The sequence below is a fragment of the Abramis brama genome (assembly GCF_963993115.1).
Source record: "Abramis brama genome assembly, chromosome: 19".
Classification (NCBI taxonomy): Eukaryota; Metazoa; Chordata; class Actinopteri; order Cypriniformes; family Leuciscidae; genus Abramis; species Abramis brama.
The window spans coordinates 2,597,663-2,620,870 of record NC_139981.1 but is presented as its reverse complement, the minus strand read 5'-3'; the positions used below and the strand labels follow the sequence as shown (position 1 = coordinate 2,620,870).

The window sequence follows — 23,208 nt, the reverse complement described above, 5'->3', positions numbered from 1 at the left end:
CTAATGAAGCTTTTTTCCCGTTGACACTATAAACCTCTCACCAGCTGCTAACTTTATTCTGTTTCTTCTACTTTCCTCGGCTTCTTTTGCTCAGTGGAGCCGAGAGCTTGTTGTCTTTCCTTCTGAAGGCTCTAGCCGAGCGGTCCAGGTACATACACACACCCCCACTGTGTATGTTTGTGCTCACACTGTTAGTGAACTTTCCCCTTTGACCCCTGACCTTTCTGTTCTCCACACTGAGTGTAAATGTCTCGAGTTGAAATCCTCCCCGCTGTGCCACACCGACCCTCGTCTCCTTGCTCACCTCGACAGTTTCTGTCAGGCTCAGACGTAGCCTGTAGTGCTCATATCAACAGTTGCTCATAGACACACACACCAGTAAAGGCCAACGGGTCACCAAGTGTGTTGAAGCCGCGGCGCTAGTGCCAGACAGCTGTGATGACACAGTCCAGCGCCTGCGGGCTTTGAGTGAGTTTTAATACGACCTCTTCACTATTGCACTCGTTTGGATTTTCGCTGCATTGCTCACTTGTTATTTTTAGCCTGACGACACACACACTGCACCGTCTGAATGTGACCTTCTCACCGTATTAATTAACTCACCTGCAGTATTTACACAATCACTAAGTATTTTAACAGCTTGTATATTAGTTACCTTTACGTTCTGCCAGTTACTTTCTAGAAGAAATGATGCTCTGCATGGAAATGCCTGTCATTGTTTTCCCTGTGGAAGTGTGTCAGCCCGAGGATGTTAGCCACTGAATACCGCAGGTTTAACCGACATATACTGTATACTAGTGCATTCAAGTTTTTGAACCAGATGTTCAAAACGTTTTATACCCCGTTTACACCTGTATTTAGTGTTGTCCACTTGTGATCCGATCGACCAAAATGCATCTTAATACCAGGTGTAAACAGGGTGTGTGTGTGTACATGCCCAAAAATAGTATTTATTTTATGTTATTTTATTAATATTTATGTAATTATTATTTAATTATAGTAATTATATGTATTTCTTTTTTTAAAGCTGTTAAATAATAATAACAGTAAAATGAATATGCTACAATTGTGTGTGCATATATATATATATATATATATATATATATATATATATATATATATATATGTGTGTGTATGTGTATATATATATATATTTGTATGTATATATGTATGTGTGTGTGTGTGTGTGTATATATAATATTTGTGTGTGTGTGTTGTGTTTTGTGAGTCTGCCATGTATTCGGTTGTTAGTCTCTATCCACATATTTAATGTTTAAATAGTTATATGATTAATGTCTTGCTCCAGTTTATCTTGTATTTAATATATGATTTCTCATGTTGTTCCGGTGTAGTTTTAGTCTGTGTGTGTGTTTGTTTGTGCATGCTGTCTGACAGCTATCTAACACCCTGCCAGTCACACACACTGCACGCAGTCACAACACTATCAAGGTCACATTGCTCCCGCCACTATCTTTCCCTTTCCTCCTTTTTACCCGATGGAAGGATGTGTTACAAACATGCTCAAGATGTTAGTGTTCTGAACTCACAGTTTAGTGTTCTGTGTGATACTGATGATCATTACACGAACCAGATCTCCTGTACTCCTCATTGTCCGTCTCCTCAATGCTTCACACATTCTGTCAAAAAAGAGACAAAAGAATAAGACACAGACCCTGGATCCTTCGTGTTTGAGTAACCCTTGTTCATCCCTGAGTCCCGAACTGCAGCATCATGGGCCTGTGTTTATGATCGGTGTGTGTGTGTGTGTTCCACAGGGAGCTGTACGCCGGAGAGACGTCCGGTCGGATACAGGAGAGAGAACGGGAGAAACTGAAGGACACGGGTCTGCAGCCCAACATGTGTAAAGAAGAATACATGAAGATGATGCTGTCTGAAAGCCCGCCTGGAGAGAGCGGACACAGGAAGGTACAACATCAAACATGCTCTTTTTAAAGTTGATTTATTGCAGTTTATTTGAAAAGAAAATATTATTTAATTTTTTCCGCTTCAAAATTTCGCATTCAATGTGTTACTTGCCGTTTCTTTGTAATTATTTGTTAAATTTACTAGCAATTTCTGAGTACTAGAAATTGTATCAATTTGTGATACAATGTACCATGGTGTATGTAATACCATGTAATACCATGTTTTAAGACATTTACCAGGGTAATCATGTATTTTCTATGGTAATACCATAGTTGTTTGTTTTTGTTTAGTTTTTTTAATGGACCAGAGTATTACAGGGTTTTTGGAGATGTACGATGGCAACACTGTTTTTCAGACAAGTACCATGGTATTACCATAGTGTTTTATATATGTACCTTGATAGTACTATGATTTTGGGCGTTTACATTGGTAATTTCATATTTTTTTATGTACTTTGTAACAATGCATTGTTTTTGTACTTTAATATTGTTGTTCAGAAGTTATATTGATTTTTCTTTTTAGATATTTACCATTGTAATACCATATTTTTGATGTATTGTTTTTTTTTTTTTAAGACATACATTTTTACAATAGTAATACCATGTTTTTGATGTATTATAGTAATAAGTTGGTTTTTGGACATGTACCATCGAAGTACCATGGTAGTCTTTGAAGTACCTTGGAATACCATATAAAAACTAGTATATAAAAATGGTAATAATTATTAGTTTACATGCACTTTCTGGTGTCAAATAATACCTCTCCATTAGCTCTGATTAGTATGTGAATGTAGTCTCAGTCTGGGCTGTGTGTCTCACACACACACACACACACACACACACATTGTAGCGCTGATAACCTCAGTGTGTGAAGTGATTGAGGGCTGAACAAACGTGTGTTATCAGCCAGAGCCGGTTCTGGACACACACACGATAACGCGAGTCTCAGACCGAACAGATTCTGTTTAGGTAAGCTGATTGACGAGCGCTTGCTGTGTTTCTTCTCTTCGTGTTGAGTCTGACAGGATTCAAGGGTGGAAGTTGTTGTTGGAGTGTGTGTTTTCTGAAGTTTCCTCTGCTCCTGGAGATCGTCTTAATTGTGTTTTCCAGTTCCCGGGTCTCTCCCTCGGCCCGTTATCTGACAGCAAAGGCTGGAGTAGATGCACAATGCCCTATTTCCAGTGGTGTGTGTCATGTTGCAGTGCCCTCAGAAGCTGACGGGTCATTGTGCTTCAAACCAGCGTGATCTCATACATGTTACAGCAACTCAGAAATCTGTGCTTCATCTGCAGTTCTCCAACATCTACTGTTTTCTACAGGTAGTTGCTAGAGCCCACTGAAAGTCTCTCTGATATTCTGGTTTCTTAAGTCCCTCATTCAATTTTTTTTTTTTTATCGTTTTTTCGTTTTTTTCTAGATTTAAAATAATCCTGCAGGTTGATGAATGCATCTATTAAAGTGCAAATATTACATGTAGCCTCTCACATAGCCACTGCATACATAAATATAAATAAATACTGATTAAATATTAATAAAAATACTATACTGTACATTATTACTTTACTTATATTAATTTATAATTATTAAATCCTGAAAATGGTCATTACAATAATTAATTTGAAAATAACATTTTAGATCCAAATAAATTATTTGTTAAATATATGAAAAATATTATTTTACTATAATTTATATGCTATTATAGTTTCCATTTTCATTAAAATCTTTAGCTATGTGCTTTTATCATTTTTTTATTACTAACATTTTTTTAAATAATATTTAGGTTGAATTTATTTTATTTCAGTTTTAGTTTTTATTTATTTCTAGTTGATAATTTAAGTGCTTCATCCTAAACTTATTTCAGTTAATTACAAAAGAAACATTTCTCAAATTTGTTTAGTTGACGTTTTTCATCTAATATTTATATTTTAATTGATTTCAGCTTTAATTGAGATAACAATATTTTTTTAATAGTTTTAGATTTTGCTAACAATAATCACCTTGTCGTGAACAAGTTGAATATGATATGTTATTAAATTATTGAAATATTAACTTAAAATATCAGGGGTACTTGAGAGATTTGACTGCTTTATGGTATACCATTCAAAACCATTTCCTTACAAAACAAATGATGAAATATTCATTTGTAAGCATGTTTTATATTTTAGAATATATAATGTTTTATTATGCCATATAACATTAGTTTGTTTATTTTGTACAAAAGCAGCTGTTATTGGTCCATCACAGATTTCCTCCATCGAAGGGTTTTTATTTTAAAGGCCACACGTTCCCCCGGAGACAGACCTGTCATTGTGGAGCGCGAGCCGGAATGGAAAACATTGTCGATCAGGTTTTTCTTCCTCGTGGATATTGCATGCAGAGAGTGTGAGAAGTGAGCGTCCCGCTCTCCTGTTAAACCTGCTGTAGAGAAGTAGATTACAGACACTGAGAAGCTGGAGGAAAGGGATCCCAGTCTCATCTGAGAGATTCATACTTTCAATACTTTCATGATTCTGTCCTCTGGTTTTATTTCAACACAACCGAGTGATGAGCAGATGAAGAACAGGGGAAAAAAGGATCACTGTACACTACCGGTCAAATGTTCTAGAGTAATTACGATTTAGTTCATGTTTTTGAAAGAAGTCTCTTCTGCTCAGCAAGGCTGCATTTATTTGATCAAAATACAGTAAAAATTGTGGAATATTATCGCAATTTAAAATAGCTGTTTTCTATGTGAATATATGTTGAAATGTAATTTATTACTGTGATCAAAACTGAATTTTCAGTATCATTACTCCAGTCTTCAGTGTCACATGATCCTTCAGAAATCACTCTAATATGATGATTTGCTGCTCAAGAAATACTATTTCTGAATATTATCAATGATGCTGAAAATTCAGCTTTGATCACAGGAATAAATTACATTTTAACGTATATTCACATAGAAACCAGTTATTTTAATCTGTAATAATATTTCACAATATTGCTGTTTTTACTGTATTTTTAAACAAATAAATGCAGCCTTGGTGAGCAGAAGAGACTTCTTTAAAAAAAAAAAAATCTAATTTTTAACATAATTTGCTTCCCTGTTTTCCAGATGAGTAAAGATTGCTTTATTTGCAGTGATGTTGTTTTGAGCTGTGCTAAAGCCCGCTCTCGTTTTAGTTTTACGGAAGCTGCTTCTTAAATCCCATTTGAGGCTGTTTTAATCCGAGAGGACCAGACTGGATCTAGTCTTATAAAGTGGCATGAGAGAGAGAGGGAGAGGGAGAGGGGAAATATTGAGGGTGGTTCATGGTTCAGCGATGGGATTTTGGTCTAAAGGAAGTGAAAACAGAGGGTTCGGGCCCGGAGGCGTTTAGCTTTGCTGAATCCCGTGTGCCATGACGTCTGCTTTCCCTCCGGTAATGGCAATTCAGCAAACTGACGTTTTTGATCAGGTCTCAAATGGTGGAAGACGTATTGTGTGCTATAAATAAAATGAACAGGATCAAATGACTCCGCTTGGGAATGAACCAACTTCCTCTGGCTCACGCTCTGAATGGAAAACATATACAATGTATCTAAATAGCTTTGGCACAGTTTAAGCCTGTTAGCTCATGGGTGCGTTTAACTCTGTCCTCATGCCAGTGATATATGACATGTAGGACTACCTAGTGAGCTATCTACCTAGACGGCATATATATAGGCATCACACAGTGTGATCTTGATGAGAAGCTGCTTCATGTGATGCTACCTTCTAAGATACCTCGTTTTGTCCAAATTTAGCATTGCATATGTCTTTGTAATCCCATAATGCATTGCAACAAGAAAAACATGACAATGGTAGACTGTGTTGAGAAATGTTTGGTGATGTTTTAAATATTTTCGCCAAGGCTGCATTTATTTAATTGAAATACAGTAAAATCAGTAATATTGTGAAATATTATTACAATTTAAAATAACTGGTTGTCTGTGTGAATATTTAGTAAAGTGTAATTTATTCCTGTGATCAAAGCTGAATTTTGAGCATCATTACTCCAGTCTTCAGTGTCACATGATCCTTCAGAAATCATTCTAATATGATGATTTGCCGCTCAAGAAACATTTATGATTATTATCAATGTTGAAAATCAATTTTGATGAATAGATAGTTTAAAAGAACAGCATTTAATTAAAATTAAAATAGAAATATTTAGCTGTCACTGTTGATCAATTTAACACATCCTTGCTGAATAAAAGTATTAGTAGGCTTTAGAATAAAGCACACTGAGGCCATAATTTGAACAGTAATGTATATTTGCCAGATTTGTGCATGTCATGTATTTTAAAGTTGTAGTTGTAGATGGCTAAGGCCAATGAAATCACTTGTAAGTGAGTGTGTGTCACGTGAAGAGTATTATTTTTGTTGTGCATTGAATTTGTTGCCTATGTAGAGTGTCAAATCACTCACTTATGATGCTTCATTTCTGTTATGCTGCTGCTTAGTATACATTAAGGATGCTCACTAGCTTTTAGACTTCAACACTTTACATTAATGCATTTGGCAGTTGCTTTTATCCAAAGCAACATTCAAAGTATACATTTTATCAGTTCATGCATTCCCCAGAAATCCAATCCATGATCTACTCTTTGAACCACAGGAACCCTTCAACTAGACTTGAAGACTAAATAATATGTGCTGGATAGTGAGCTCTGTGTGATGCACGGGCCCCGGGGCCGCACTTACCCCTCTCGTCCAGCTGACCGAATATGGCTCTGCTTTAGTCGCAAGTAACACACTCTCAATAGTGCACAGCTGCAGATAAAGAACAGGCTTTATTTATAACATCCGGCTGTTTAGCGACACAAGACCACACGGATTTTCCATGTATTCAGTCCAAAACAAACCCACTAACCACGTCCTGCCGGGAGCGATAGTGGAGACTTTGTGCATATACGTTTATATGTCTTAGTAAATACTATTATACTAATATATATGTAATTTTTCAGGTTTTAAAGGGATAGGTCACCCAAAAATAAAAATTATGTCAATTATTCACCCTTTGTCGTTCCAAACCCGTAAGACCTTCATCATCTTCGGAACACAAATGAAGATATTTTTGATGAAATCTGAGAGCTTTCTAATCCCTCCATAGACAGCAACGTCATTGCAACTTTCAAGGCCCAGAAAGGTAGTAAAGACATCGTTAAAACAGTCCATGTGACTCCAGTGGTTCAAATGTAATGTTATGAAGCTATGAGAATACTTTTTGTGTGCAAAAAAAACGACTTTATTCAACAATTTCGTGACACGAGGGTGAATAATTACTGACAGAATTTTTATTTTGGGTGAACTATCCTTTAACATCTGTGATTTACAGTATTGATGTGTGTGTCCTGTCAGGCGTCAGCGGCGGGAAGCCTGTCACCGAGGCGTTCCCTGTACCGGACTCTCTCGGACGAGAGTGTGTGCAGTAATAGGAAGGGGTCGTCCTATGCCAGCTCACGAAGCTCCATGCTGGACCAGGCCATGCCCAACGATATACTGTTCTCCAGCACTCCACCGTACCACAGCACGCTGCCCCCCCGCATCAGCCTCAACCAGCCCGCAACTAAGCTCAAGAGTGAGTCCTGCACCTCACATCACTGCTGAAACACGGGGCAGGTGCAAAACACGTTGAGCGACCTACAGAGACTCGCATGCATACTCCTTTTATAATGCATTGCATTACCATTTATATATATACATGTTTGACACAAAGGCTGCATTTACACTGCCAGTCTTAAAGGGGTGGTATAATGCCCTTTTCACAAGATGTAAAATAAGTCTCTGATGTCCCCAGAGTGTGTATGTGAAGTTTTAGCTCAAAATACCCCACAGATATTTTTATATAGCATGTTAAAATTGTCACTTTTTGAGGGTGAGCAAAAACGCACCGTTTTTGTGTCTGTCCCTTTAAATGCAAATGAGCTGCTGCTCCCGGCACAGGGGGAGGAGCTTCAACAGCTTGTGTCCTTTTACCTCACACACACATGCGCTGAAAATTTCTAAAACTTTTAGCCTTTTATGATCAAACCGAAGTCAGACAGATGGAGAGACTCGAGAAGAAGTGACAACATGTAGAAGCAACAGGACATTCCTGAATGGTTAGATGATGAATTTATGTAGCTTATGTGTAGTTATCTTCTAGTCATTGATTAGCATATTCTCTCTTGATCATCTATAAATCGTGTTCTGGGGGCGGGGTTTATGTAAATGTTAGGGTTGGTGATGTCACTAACCCGTGAGGAATGTGGTGTAGTCTCTTGTTGTCGTCCTTAAAAAACGATTTCTTTAAAAGCAAATATCTCCCTTTGCTTTGAACTTTGAGTGTTGTAACTTTGCAGATGTTGTTTATGCTCAAACAGCAACATTACACACTAACTAAAGTTAGAAAAGTGAAATCATATTCAACCACCCCTTTAATACACAGATCCGATCTTTTTACATTCACATACATTTCCTGTTTACATTCACTTTAGACAGGACTGACTGGAATCCGATATCTGTGTTTACATTAATTCCTGCCCAAAATGATTTTCTGTGATTTTACCATGCACATGGTTTTGAATGGCCGTGCTTTTAAAATTATTTATATAGTTCATGTCGGGTGGTCATGATTATTTGCCAGCATGGACAAGATAACAACTGTCATGACTGTTAAATCTGACGGAACAGATTTATAGTCCGGAAATCATTTTCGTTTATCTACAGCTCAGATCTAGAATTCTGAAATGAAGTTTTTTTTAATGAATTCGAATGAATTAACCAGAGAGAGCGAGAGAGAGAATAACCTAATAGTGAAGCTTGTTGGTTTAATTGCAGAAAAGTTATCAGTTAATATAATGTAGGTTTCAGAAGTGAAGCTGTTTTATTTATAAAAGTCACGGGTAGAGGTTAAAAACCAGCTCCTGAATGTTTCTGTGTTCGCTCAATTTCTTTTTTCTGAATTTCTGAAAACGCAGAGAAATGGCATTTTACATAATTTATGTTAAATTTGCATTGATGCATCTTCACATAGCACCCTCGTGACCCTCGACCACAAAATCAGTCACATGGGTCAATTTTTTTTAATTGAGATTTATACGTCATCTGAAAGCTGAATAAATAACCTTTCCATTGATGTATTGTTTGGCCGAGATACGACTATTTGAAAATCTGGAATCTGAGGGTGCAAAAAAAATTTAATATTGAGAAATTCTCCTTTAAAGTTGTCCATTTATGTTCGCGATTGTGCTGCATTCACTCACAAAAATAAATGTTTTATATATTTACGGTAGGAAATTTACAAATTATCTTCATGGAACATGATCTTTACTTAATATCCTAATGATTTTTGGCATAAAAGAAAAATCGATCATTTTGACCCATTCAATGTATTGTTGGCTATTGCCACAGATATACCCGTGCGACTCGTGACTGCTTTTGTGACCCAGGGTCACATATGTGAGATTTCAAAGATGCGTCATAGCCATAGGGGAGATCTGGAGCATAACAGCCGCTGGTCACTGTAAATAAAACCATTAGAAACCATACAGGTTTGAGACTAAAGCACATGTCATCTATAAATGCCTCTCATCATGATGCGTGCGTTTCAGCCCCATACGGTTAACCAGACAGAATAATTTCCTGACCAGAGGCAGTTACGTGTATGTGACACAGAACCCAGTGTGAGTCCTTTTATATGGCATCTTTAATTAAAAGCCAGGAAGAAGAAAATGTCACGGCTAAAGCGTCTCTTGCTCAGCACGGAGAAGACACCTGTCACAGCCATGAGGATCAGGATTATGTGTTATTACTGCACCGATGCTGGGATTGTTCCTGCTCAAAGTATTTTACACACTTAACTCACACTTAAAAATATGTCATTTTGAGAAAATGTCAAACCAAGAGTCTCTTCACTAACATCACTTTTCCTCATTTCAAGCTGGTGATTTTTGTAAATGTACAGTATGAAATCAATTGTATTTTCAGCATTGCCACAAACAGTGGTTTTGCTTGAGAAGTGTGTTTGTGCTATTATTCTGTAATTAATGACTTTTGGTTTAATATTTTGTGGTCTAATGCAGTAATATTAATTATTATTATTATTATTATTATTATTATTCATTATAATACTATAATATATTTATATTATATAAAATATATATTGTATTTATTTATATATATTTAATATTATTTATATTAATTCTTATTAATATTAATTTTAATTATAAAACTCATATATATATATATATATATATATCATATATCATATATATATATATATAATCGTAATTAATTATATAATATATACTAATATAATAATTCAATTTTTATTTTTATATATTTATATTGTTATTATTAATTGATAATATTAATAAAATATTATTGTTAATTATAGTACTTATATTTAATATATTTATATATAATCCTAATTAATTATAATAATATTATTAGCATTAATATTATTAATTATAATAACTGTATTTAATATATATTTCTAATTTTCTATATTGATTTTGTATTTATATATATTTAATATCACTTATTCATTTATTGTTATTAATAATAAAAACTTGTATTGTTTATTATAATACTTAAAGTTTATATATTTAATCTTTATAATCTATATTTAATATTAATTATTATTAATTGCTAATAATAATAATAATAATAATACTTATAGTTGATATATTTATATAGATATATTCCTAATTAATTATCATTCCTATTTTTAATAAGAACATATCTTAATAATATCAATATTATTATTATGAATTATTATTATTATTTATTTAAGTGTTAGGTGTGACTTAAATCTCTAAATATGGTTTTGGTCCACAGTGACAGTATAAACCCCATTTGAAGATTGCTTGTTTATAAGGGGGGAAACTTGATAAAAGAGATGTGCTGCGAGCGACATTTGAAATTTATATTAGATAAAGGCACGGTTACACACCAGAGCAAACAATCACATATAATTTGGTTTGAACTAAAGGATCTCTAATCTGAACACATTTAACAGTTTTAATCAGTGTGTGAGAGATGATTCATTTATAGCTGGATTTTCGAGTGGCCCGCGGTGGCTGATTGCTGTCACGCGTGATCAATTTCTGATTGTTTCGACAGATAGCAGTTTGCAGAATTTTTCTCCTCACCCTGCTCATCTAGTGAATGGTCTAATTTGACAGATTGCGTCCCTCTGAGGCACACACACACACACACACACACACACAGAGAGAGAGAGAGGCACATTTACCTCCAGCGTTCTGCTGTTTTTCCCTCACATCGTTTTCAGAGCGAGTTCTTTATGAAATGGGAAAATGTTTATGGCATGTCCTGTCTATCAGGCTAGAGAGAGATGTACAGTGAGAGGTTTGGACACACGCAATTGATTGAAAAATGAAAAAATGAAGCCATGTTCAGAGATCTCCTGACGGCTGCCGAGAGAGACAGCAGTTTAATAGCGCTGAGAGGAGTGTGTGTCTGCCTCATATCCTCAGATGCCGTATTGTGCTGTACGGTTTAACTTTTTCACTCAACGGCCAATTTGGCTACAAATTTTTTAACTTACCAGCCATTCAGAACTTCTACTAGCCGAAGAAATGACCAGATTAACTACATCACAGCTTATATAGGCATATATATATATATATATATATAATTTCTCATTCAAACTTAATCCTGTCATCTCCTCCCTTCCTCTTTCATCCTCATCATTTTCACCAAAAATGTGTTTTAAGGTGGACTGATCAGTACAGTACAAAGAACATCAAAAGTTTTTATTATTTCTTTTCTATTAACCAAATGCTGTTTAATCTTCGCTATCGCTTCAATGCAAATGAACAAGCGCTCCGCTATTTGTTGCGTAGTGATGGTCATGATCAAGTGAGCCAGATATACGCAGATTCTGCGCAATATGCTGTATTTAATATATGTGACCCAGGATCACAAAACCAGTCACATGTCGCACTGGTATATCTGTGGCAATAGCCAACAATACATTGTATGGGTCAAAATTATTGATTTTCCTTTTATGCCAAAATCAAGTAAAGATCATGTTCCATGAAGATATTTTGTAAATTTCCTACCGTAAATATATAAAACATTTATTTTTGTGAGTGAATGCAGCACAATCGCCAACATAAATGAACAACTTTAAAGGAGATTTTCTCAATGTTTCGATTTTTTGCACCCTCAGATTCCAGATTTTCAATAGTTGTATCTCGGCCAAATATTGTCCTATCATAACAAATCATACATCAATGGAAAGCTTATTTATTCAGATGATGTATATTGTATAAATCTCAATTTTAAAAACTTTACCCATGTGACTGGTTTTGTGGTCCAGGGTCACATATCATGATGACTCACGAGTTGAGTATTTTCGCTAAAATCTGCGCAGATTTAGTTTTCACAAGCTTCCCCAGCAAAGTGAATAAACATAATAAGTAACACGCCAAATTGGCCAGTGATTTTACAGCGTTAATTTCAAACTTGTGGAGCGCAGTGTCAGGTAGGCACTAACTCTTTTCTTCTATGTAGTCTGTCATCCACATTCTTGAAGACTTTCCTCTCAAATCGAGCAGATCTTAAATGAATGATCCGCTCTTAAATTAATGGCTCTCATTCTGCTGTCAGTCGCGCTCTTGAGATCTCATAAAAAGAGGCATTATGTGGTAAAGACAGCATGTGAGCGATTCATTATTCTCCAGCACTGTCACTCCCACTGCCTTCATTACTGTGACCTTCACGACCTCCAGACAGATGGACCGGATTGAGCCGTTTCTGTCCCGGCCTGATGTGTGTAAACCCAGGGGAAGCTCACGAGATGGAAGAGGCTGTTAGATTGACAGTAATGTGTGGCGGCGAGTGTGTGTCACTGACCTGTCTCTGTGTGTGTGTAACCATCTCTATAGATGAGTTCTGGTTCTCTGACGGCTCGCTCGCGGACCGGGCGAAGTTCAGCGACCCGGGTCTCATGCCTCTACCAGACACTGCCACGGGCCTGGACTGGTCTCACCTCGTAGATGCGGCAAGGGCCTTTGAAGGTATGTGGAAAAACACTGTGTGTGGCGAGAGATGGGCTCCTATTATGCTTTTTAACATGTTCATCTTTCTTTAGTGTGTGATGTTGCTGTTTGAGCATGATAATGGTTTCCTCCAATGGGAGTTCTTCTCTATATCAGTGTCAGTGTTTCTGAACTCCCTGAAACGCCTCCATTGTAGTCTTGAGTTTCTTCCGGGAACGAACACGTCACAATATTCCTCATTTAAATAATTAATATGCAGAATAAAGGGGCGGGGCCTGGTTGAGTTAGTTAGTAGTGTGTTAAACTGGTGGTTATGGTAAGGGGCGGGACATTTCCCAAACACACTCAAAGCCCTTGACCAATCACAACACACTGATCCAGCCGACCAATCAGAGCACAGTGTGCTTTTCAAAAGGAGGGGCTTCATAGAGACAGGAAGTAAACAGAGCGTTACTGACAGACTGGGAAGTCTGCAATTGCAGATTTCAAACAGAGATGGCTTAAACTGCGGACTGCAGCTTTAAATACACAATAACCAGGTTTATGTATGATACATTATCAGGGTTCCCACGGGTCCTTGAAATCCTTGAAAGTTTGTGAATCTGAAAAAATGTTTTCAAGGCCCTGGAAAGTTTTTGAAAATAAACATACATAGAGACAGGTGCTTGAAAGTGCTTGAATTTATTTTGTGCAAGAAGTTTTCTGGAAATAATTCCATATTCACTCCAGTCCCCTAATGTGTTATTTCGCCAACACTTCATGGCCTTTGCATACTAGCTTGCTTGATTTGCACTAGTTAAGCGCATTTACGCGTTACGTTACCAGGGTTTTTCCTGCATAGAGAATTATGAGGCGGCCGCCTTCGTCTCTCGACAATAAAAAATAACTAGGGAATCACCGAAAACGTGAGGATGATTCTGTTTTATTTCATTTAAAGTAAGTGGTGATTGATAGCCTATGGTTGATAATAATATAGTCCTACCTAATGTACTGACGGTAACAATGTAGCGCTGTTGAGGCTCGCGCAGTTATTTATAACATATTATAGTTAAAAAACAATATATAGCCTAGGCTACACGCGACCAGAGAGCTGTTTGAAACCGAGACTGATTTCATAACAGTTCAATAAACAAATAGTTAAAATTAAGTCACTTACATTTTAGACGCAATGACTGTTTTTGTTCTGTTTCAGCAGCGAAAATAGTTCCAAACAAAGATCACCGCAGAACCATCGCGCATGGCATGCAACAGTTGTTGCATTACTGAATGATTCAGCGTTTTGAAAGAATCGGTTGAGTCAAAGATTCAATTACCCATTCATAAACTGCCTCATTCTGAATAAATCAGCCTTTTGAACGAATCGTTTGAATGAATGACTCAATGACTCGCTCATTAAGACGGTCGCCTGCCGCCTCCTACTGGCGGTTTAGTTTCATAAAGTATCATTCTTTTCAACATTCCTTATTTGTATATTCAAAAATATTTAAAAGAATCTAATTTAATACAGTTATTATTTTTCAATGTAAATTATTTAATTGAATTGGTAACAGCCTAGTGTCTTATTATTTTAATTTAATATATTGATCAAATTTAAGAATTTGAAATGAAAGATGGAGCATACATTTAATAAAATTAGGGGGAAAATGCCCTTTATAAAAGGTACAAAAAAAGTAGTGTATTCAAACAGTAATGTAATGAAAGATTGAAACAACAATGAAATTAAACAATTTAAGTTTGAAGGGAGTAAAGCCTCTGTTTAGGCTATTAAGGAATTATGTAATTTTGCCAAAAGAAGAACTTTTATTTTAAATAAATGTTCATTTTAAATCAGCCTACTTCAGTGTGATATGTTACCATACTATCATGCTTAACAGTGAGAATCTGAATAATTGTAATGTGATGATCAGATGCAGATATCTAAATCAGAGAATATAGGCGGTTTGCGGGTGGATTATCTATTTTTAACAGTGGATTTGGGTGACTCAAAGTGCACCAGATTAATGAATTTATCTTTAAAATGTACAAAATTTTCTTACGGGGGGGCATGCCCCCGTACCCCCCTAGAGGTACCAAGCTCTACCCACAAAAACAATGTGGGAAACACAACAGGCTATGTGATGATCTACAAAAAATACATTTTTTATTATCTTATTATTAAAATACATTAATAGGATTTTACCACCTCCGCCTCATTTTGAGCCAGGAAAAACCCTGAGTTATGTTAAGTGTTTCCCGCATGAGGTACTTGCCATGAAGTTCACGTGCGCATGAAACTACGATGGTACCTCATCGTTTGTTGTTGGACACAACAAATGTGTCCCCGCATTAAGTCCTTGAATTTGAGGGTATTGGACCTGGAAAGTCCTTGAAAGGTCCTTGAATTTGAAGTCAACCAAGGTGTGGGAACCCTGATTATAATCAATAAATCCAATTTGTTTTCAATCATATTGAAAATATGATCAAATAGATGCAAATAGTTAATAATAAACTATGCCTTGATTTTTGTCCTGCACAAATTTCTATAGTCAGAAGTATTTCCTGGGTGCGTACATTCAGCTCACATAGTAGAAAGCAACAGGGAATCTGCACAAAAGTTAATTGAGAAACAAAATATGCATCACATTAAATGCATTACTTTATGTTAAAACTGTAATCCAAATGTATTGTAATGCAATTCAAATACATAAATCTTAAACTTTGGTCTAAATATTTGTTTGTGTAGACAGACAGCCAGAATCACTCACACAAAGACCACCGAGCTGCCTACAGTTAAACCCTCAGACAGCACAGCATGCTGGGTAATTGTTGGCCCGTCCCACCCTCGGACATTTGCATGTGATCACATGTCTCTGGTGTTCAGAAACGCTCGGCCCCTCCTGTGTGAGCCTGTCACTTCTGTAAATGGATTAGTAAGAAGGCCGTCATTATTTTGTTCATGGCTCCTGTATTCATTAAAGTCACTGAACCTGTTTCTCTGTTGTCGTAGGATGAGGTCTCAAGCACATGTTTCTGAGGAGCTTCATTTGTCTCTCATATTAAGGCTTTTCATGATCTAGAATCATCCCAGAAAGAATACATTTCATGAGTTAAACCTGAGGTTCATGTGTAAATCAATTATTTTGCCTATAAGCATAAACACTGTTAGCTTCTCGTTGCATGAACTAAAGAACATCACACAGCTTTCCTTTTTGGGCGAATCTCATGAAATTGAGCCGAGGTCATATTCAAGCACAAAATCAAAAGAGAAATTTAATTATATTTTGCAAAATGAAGTCTATTTTTAGGATCATTTAGACTGTTTTCATTGTGGCTTTATTCTCACCCAAATTTTCATTACTCTAATTTATCGAGATGCTTTTGTAAATTTCATTATTTTAATGATGATTCTAATTAGATTACATTTTTATTTTTATTAAAAGGAACTCTAGAGGAGAGAGACACAAAACACAATATATATACACTATATATATATAATATATATATATATATATATATATATATATATATATATATATATATATATATATACCTTATATGTATTGTTAATTACAGGAGATAATTGTACTTAATTGGCATGAAAATAATGTCACAATCAAAACATTGATGCTGAAGGCTTAAGTTTCTTTAAGCAAAGTGTTATGTCTTTTTGTATTGTAATTTTGGCCTGCATAGGAAAGACATTTACACCTCTAATTGAATGCATAATTTAATGCATCCAATTTAATGCATGGAAATCTGGTTGAGATAACCTGTATTTATATATTAACTGCAGCTACATTTTAATGGTCACTATCACGTTTGGGGTCTGTTGCATGCAGAACATCGATCAAGTCCCAGAATGCATGAATGTATTAAAATGGCGACACACAGGAGAAGTCTAGTGTTTAATTACAAACACCAAGAAACAACACAACATACTGAACTTTGAGAACTCAAGCTCTGGTTTTCATGCGGTCCACTCAAGCATGACGTGGTTTATGATCAGAGCTCTGAGGAGAGACACAGAGGTTTTATTGTCATGTTTTTAATGAAAGACTGCCAGATCTGATCAGAAACACACATGTTAGGAATCTCCTGAGAGACGACCGTAAATTAAACTCTTTACGTTCTGCTGAAAGCGTTCAGATTATCTCCAACAGCAGCGTCTGTCTCCATATGCTGTGATGAGAGTATGTTCATTGATTTGCGAGACGCAGTAAAATAAAGTACAGCTGTATTCACATTCTCATTGCTGTCTGTCTTCCTGCTAAACGTTTGTCATTAGGACGTCTACCCATATGTTGCATCTGATGACACAATGGGAACAGATTTAAACCCTTGACATCTGCACAATAGTCATTTATGTAGCAAACAGGTCTTCTATCAGGTCTCAGATCAGTTTTTCATGTAAAATTTTGGGTTTACATCTGGTTTATGTTTGTAATGAATGACCAGTGAGACTTTGAGCCTTGGCTGTAGCATTAAAGTAGAAATTCTGAAATCAAAATGTATGTTTTTTAGCTTTAAGTATGAATATGTTAGCCTTAAGGTTATGAATGAGCTGGTGTGTTCCAAAACAATGACAAATTTAGGAGATATAAGCATTCAAATGCTTCACATCTTCTCATCACATCTTCTGTCCAATCAAATACTCTCTAGAATCTGAAGCTCCTCCCCCTATGCAATAAATACCACCTGGTCAAAGCAGCCGTTGACCCATCACAGAGGAATATGTGTTGAAATGTGTGTTCAGTTGCTCAAACGCTCGAGTTTTATTCCGTTTTCCATCTGTACGTTGGTTAAGAATGAAATGGCTATACTTTATTCACACCTCTTCTACTGAATCCAGCGTATCTTCAGCGCTCGGATTCGCTTCCATGGTGCTGTCAAGTACGACTCGCAGTCTGTGAGGTAAACTAAACGCTATTGGCTATTTGAAAAGGGGGAGGAGCCATTCAATATGTCCCGCCTTCACTTCCTGTTTCAGTGGAAATTACATCAACGCATCACACAAAGCCGTGGGCCTTTAAAGAGCCACACGACTCTTAGTCGTCTCAAGCCACCCACTTGTATATTAATTTTTATGAGTGTTTATGCATGTTTATGAACGTTTGTTCTACATTTTATAAACACACTCGCATTTGTGCTCGCTGATGTAAATGGAGGGCAAATATGTTGAAAGCTATATTTATCTCTCAGTGTTTAGATGCAACTGTGTCTCAGTAAGACCCAGAAAAAAGCATCTCCTCTAAAGAGACTGTAACTTAGTTTCCAAATATTGCATCAGTCTTTAAAGTGTATTTATGGTACCTGAAGCAGTCTGGTCTTGTTTTAGCAGCCCAGCTCATGTGTAGGACGACTGTCAGATTCAGAACACACCTGATCTCTGTGTGTGTGTGTGTGTGTGTGTGTGTGTGTGTGTGTGTGTGTGTGTGTGTGTGTGTGTGTGTGTGTGTGTGTGTGTGTGTGTGTGTGTGTGTGTGTGTGTGTGTGTGTGTGTGTGTGTGTGTGTGTGTGTGATGTTTATATCGCGGAAGCTATAAAAAATTCTGTATTATAAATTTTTAAGGCCAGACAAGTAATTTGTTGAGGTCTATTTGTAAAGAAACACTACACGCTTGCACACATATATATTCAAATGCGCATTCCTATAGACTAAACACGTAATACGCATGTGCACACTGTCAGCGTTCTCACAGGTTCACGTTTTTGAAGTTTGCGCAGAGAGAACTTTTTTTTTTTTTTATGTTTTTTTTTTTCAAGACTTGCACCTTGCACCTATTTCAAGGTTTGCGTTCTCGAGCCCCAAACACTGTTGTCGTGTGAACGAGCGGGCCAGAGCGCGTTAAGGGTTTTCTGTTAGAACGGTGTCGTGTTAGCGGCTCCTAAGTTAATAACTAATGATCTTTGTGACTGAAATGAATCAATCAAAAACTAACTTTAACTGGACAATAACTTTATTCTAGAGCTGCTGTAAAGCCTAAACAATCTCTGTTACTTTAATTTCCTATTATCACTGTAAAGCTGCTTTTGAAACAATCTATATTGTTAAAAGCGCTGTATAAATGAAGGGGACTTGACTTTGCTTTGCTTGTGTCCAGACCAGCGCGTGTCCTCGTTCTGCACCATGACGGACATGCAGAGAGCCGAAGCGCTCCAGATCTCGCGAGAACTCACCAGACGAGTGGCGGCCGCTGAAGGAGCTGCGCTGGAGGCCGGGTGAGTTCAACCGGATCTCACACACACTACACACACTATAGACTAGGGCTGCACAATTAACCGCAATTTACATGTAATCACACTTTAACCGATTTGATTTTGAAATCACAAAGGCTGCGATTATTTGTTATGCGCAGCTTGTCAGTGACGTACGGCTCTGTGATCATTAGTAAACGCTGCTCACTCTGAAAGCACTGTGAGTTTGAGTCGCTTATAACGTACATTTGAAAACGCAACACTCTTCAAACATCTTTCCAAACATGAAGCATTTATGAACCTCTTGTCCAACAAAAGACAATATTTAATATCATGCTTTTACTCCAAACTCACTTCATAACGACAGCAGAGCTCATCCTTCTGTGAGATCTGCTTCTTACACAGAATAGGGCAGTCGTGTGTTTATTAGTCAAGTTTAATCAATCAAAGCATTTCAATCTTCTGTTTATTCAGTTACAGTGAAAGGGATTTGCTGGAATGATGTGTGTTATACTGCAGCGGGGCATATTTGGCGTGTGTGTGAGACTCCCTCTGGTGTTCAGAGGGATATGTGGCGTGTGTGTGTGTGTGTGAGACGCCCTCTGGTGTTCAGATGGAGCAGCATTTTCTGCTGAGCACAGAGTCGTACTTCACTGACAAACTGCGCATAAAATAATCGCAGCCTTTGCCAAGTCGTGTGCGGTTTCATTGCGATTAATTGTGAGTTTAACCGGATCAGACCAAGTGTGCCGCACAAGTCCTGAAAGTGAAGCCAAAGTGCCTCGATCGCCCCCCGGTGGCTGGTCCCAGTATAGCTCATAAACCCCGCCTCCCCATGTCGTCTAATGGACATGAGGCAAGCTAAACAATCAAATTACACTTCAAATAAATTTTTTCCAAAGATGTTTTCTGTCATTTTAGGTAGTTTTTTATCACGCTAATGTAAATTTAAGTGTAAATTTGGTCTTAGTTAGTTATTTGATGCTATAAAAAAGGGAATGTGACGTCATGATTGACAGCTTCTCTAAACGAAGTAGTCACTGAGGCACCAATGGACTTTTTTGGGGATGACTTTGGCGGCTTCACTTTTCACCAATGGAAGAGAGTGAACGGGCGTCATCCATCTTTTTTTACAGTCTATGGATCAGACACACACATTATACACACTTGTTTTTTTATGTTATGTATAGGCTAATACTTCTGTCTCTGTCTTCAGCGATACGTCTCCGGCCACGCTGACGGGAAAAGTCAATCAGTTGGAGGTGATCTTGAGACAGCTGCAGTATGACTTGAAAAAGGTGAACTGTGCTAATGGAGAACAATAGCTGTTTTTCTCTGCGTCTCACTGTAAATGCTAGGAAGTACGTCAACTGTGATTGTGAGTTTACAGGAGGAAGGGTTTTAAGGGGAAGGATAGGCAAACAATGTGTCGAAGCTTGTCGTAATGGACACCCAGCATATAACATCATATGAGGTCAATATACGTACAGCTGGTGTACAATTACTCTAAATGACCATAAAGGGCCTTATGAACATGAGTTATGAGACGGAGATCATCTATATTCGTTTAAGGTTTCTAAAACTTAGTGCCATTGTTTTTATTTGTTAAACTTTTCCTTCTCTTAAATAACATCTCAGTGCAAAATACTCCAAAGGTGAAATTTGTACGATATCTAAAATACTTAATTTTTAAACTTTTGAGAAAAATCATGTAAAAAATAGTAATAAAAAAAAATTATTAAATGAATTTAATTGTTTTGACCGCATTACCGCCTTCGAAATATTAGATTTTGACAATATAACCACTTTTTTTAAAAATGACAAAAATAATACAAATTTGATACAGCATTATCCATTTCTAATTTGACAGCATTGCTGCCCTATTACTGTTTGACATTATTAGCACTTAAAATATTGTTTAAAATTGTTTGTTTTTTTTAATATATATATATATATATATATATATATATACAAAAATAAAATAAGATAAAATGTAATGAATAAAATTGCCATTTTAAAAAAATACTGAAAAAAATACAAATTCAAATAAATAATAAACATTTTATAAAATATAATAAATAAATAAAAATTACAGTATTATCCATTTCTAATTTGACAACATTACAGCCTTCAGAATTTACAGAATTTGAGAATATTTGGGCATCTGTATTATCTAAAAGTTTTAAAATCTGCTTTATCCTAGACACTGTAAAAAACGTAAACGTAAAGTATTTGAAGTTGTAAATAAAGCAAAAATTATTGGAGTTTTACAAGAAAATACAATTTGAGTCTTCATAATATCACATTTAATTTTGTAACATGCTGTTTTGTGTTAATTACTTTTGTTAAATTGTTGGTGAAATTTACTAGCAATTTCTGCGTTAAACACTACACCAGTTTTTTCATAATTGTTTTGCTCTCATGCCGTTTGATTTGACGTTCTCGAAGAATCTCCAAGCTGCTCATTTCCACATAATGATATCATATTATAAGCATCACCATAAAACGCTGTTGTTCTGCTCGTGTGTGCAGGAGAAGGAGGACAAGGCGATCCTGCAGGTGGAGGTGCAGAACCTGAGGCAGGACAACATGCGTTTGCAGGAGGAGAGCCAGACAGCAGCCGCTCAGCTCAGGAGGTTCACAGAGTGGTTCTTCCACACCATCGACAAGAAGCCTTGATGGAGACTCCGTCGGCCCGGGTCTTCAGGGCAAACGAGAGTCCAGAACCACTGGAGAACTGCATCCACCTACGCTAGCAAAGCCCAATTCCTACTGCAATTCCAATGAGATGTAGAATGTAAGTACATGTTGGACTGAGGAAGCCACTTGGCTGGTGTGCGTGCGCTGGTGTCGTTGGTTCACTTGCGGGGCAGAATGTACTGAATCAGATCCTGGAGGTGGATTATGAATGTAACGCATCAAAACTAGGCATTTCCTTCAGAAAAGTTTCATTTTCTGCCTCCGTTATTGAAAGGCATGCAATCAAAACGTTCATCGGCACCTTCATCGCGTCTCCTGAATGATTTCTGTCCACGAGTTCTGCCGCTGATCGGAGAAACATCCCTGAAGGTTTCCTGAAGAAGTCCTGCGATTGAGATCGTGCCTCAAAGGAAAGATGAAGCCGGTGTGTGTGCATGAAGTTGCTCGCTCTCCGTTCCTGAAACACACCTAGTGAACCACAGTCACATGCCAAAACTGTCCATCTCTGTACAGAACCTCCAATCAAGTGTCTTGTATTTAACACTGTTATTTAAGCTTATTTAACCTAAATTAGTTTATTTTATTAAAGTGGAAACGGCAAGGCAGGCGATACTGTGACGGCCAGGACTGTGTCCGATACATAGATTTATTGATGATTTGTCTTTTTTTTTTGTTTTTCTCCCTCATTCCAACATTTGGATGCTGCTAGATAACACTTTGGTTTCTACGCTTTTACAAATGTGTTTCTCTGTAAATTGAGTTCGTGTAAGATGGGACATTGGTTGCTTTTTTTAAAATAAATGTAGTATGTAAAATCAATCTGTGGTGCATTTTTTTTAATATTTCAGGTTCTAGGAATGAACTAATTGATGAGCAAATTTAATAATGTCTATATTATTTACATGTGTGATGAATTCACAATTCTAGATAGCAAGATTTTTTTCTTTAATTTTTATATATATACAGACCCTTTCCAAAAAATTAGAATATCATGGAAAAGTTTATTTATTTCCATAATTCCATTCAAAACGTTAAACTTCCATAGATTATAGATTCAGGGCCCACAACTTAAACGATTTCAAGTATTTAGTTGTTTATTTGTACATAATTTGGGCTTCCAGCTCATAAAACCCACGAAAACAGGATTTCAAAAAATTAGAATATTACATGAAATCACACAGTAATTACACAGTGATACCATGGTCACTGAACCAGGTTTAGGTTATTTTGGCAGTGTGGGCAGGTGCAAATCCTGTGTGATTTCATGTAATATTCAAATTTTTTGAAATCCTGTTTTCGTGGGTTTTATGAGTAAATACTTGAAATCGTTTAAGTTGTGGGCCCTGAATCTATAATCTATGGAAGTTTAACGTTTTGAATGGAATTATGGAAATAA

At 36.6% G+C, this 23,208-nt stretch overlaps 1 protein-coding gene across 5 annotated transcripts in view; it reads left to right on the top strand.

Annotated features, from left to right (window-relative positions):
* Positions 1 to 22,631, top strand: part of LOC311070230 (signal-induced proliferation-associated 1-like protein 2) — a 134,693-nt gene extending 112,062 nt beyond the window's left edge. For 3 of the 5 annotated variants that reach the window (XM_084093983.1, XM_084093982.1, XM_084093980.1), the window contains 6 exons: positions 1,776 to 1,926; positions 7,288 to 7,507; positions 12,825 to 12,956; positions 19,019 to 19,136; positions 20,329 to 20,410; positions 21,645 to 22,631. In XM_084093983.1, coding sequence (XP_083950109.1) covers positions 1,776 to 1,926; positions 7,288 to 7,507; positions 12,825 to 12,956; positions 19,019 to 19,136; positions 20,329 to 20,410; positions 21,645 to 21,791 — 850 coding nt within the window. In that variant the 3' untranslated portion in view covers positions 21,792 to 22,631. Of the gene's footprint in view, positions 1 to 94; positions 149 to 1,775; positions 1,927 to 7,287; positions 7,508 to 12,824; positions 12,957 to 19,018; positions 19,137 to 20,328; positions 20,411 to 21,644 lie in introns of all 5 variants that reach the window. The other 2 variants (XM_084093981.1, XM_084093979.1) reach the window with 1 other exon arrangement.
* Positions 22,632 to 23,208: the final 577 nt, after the last annotated feature.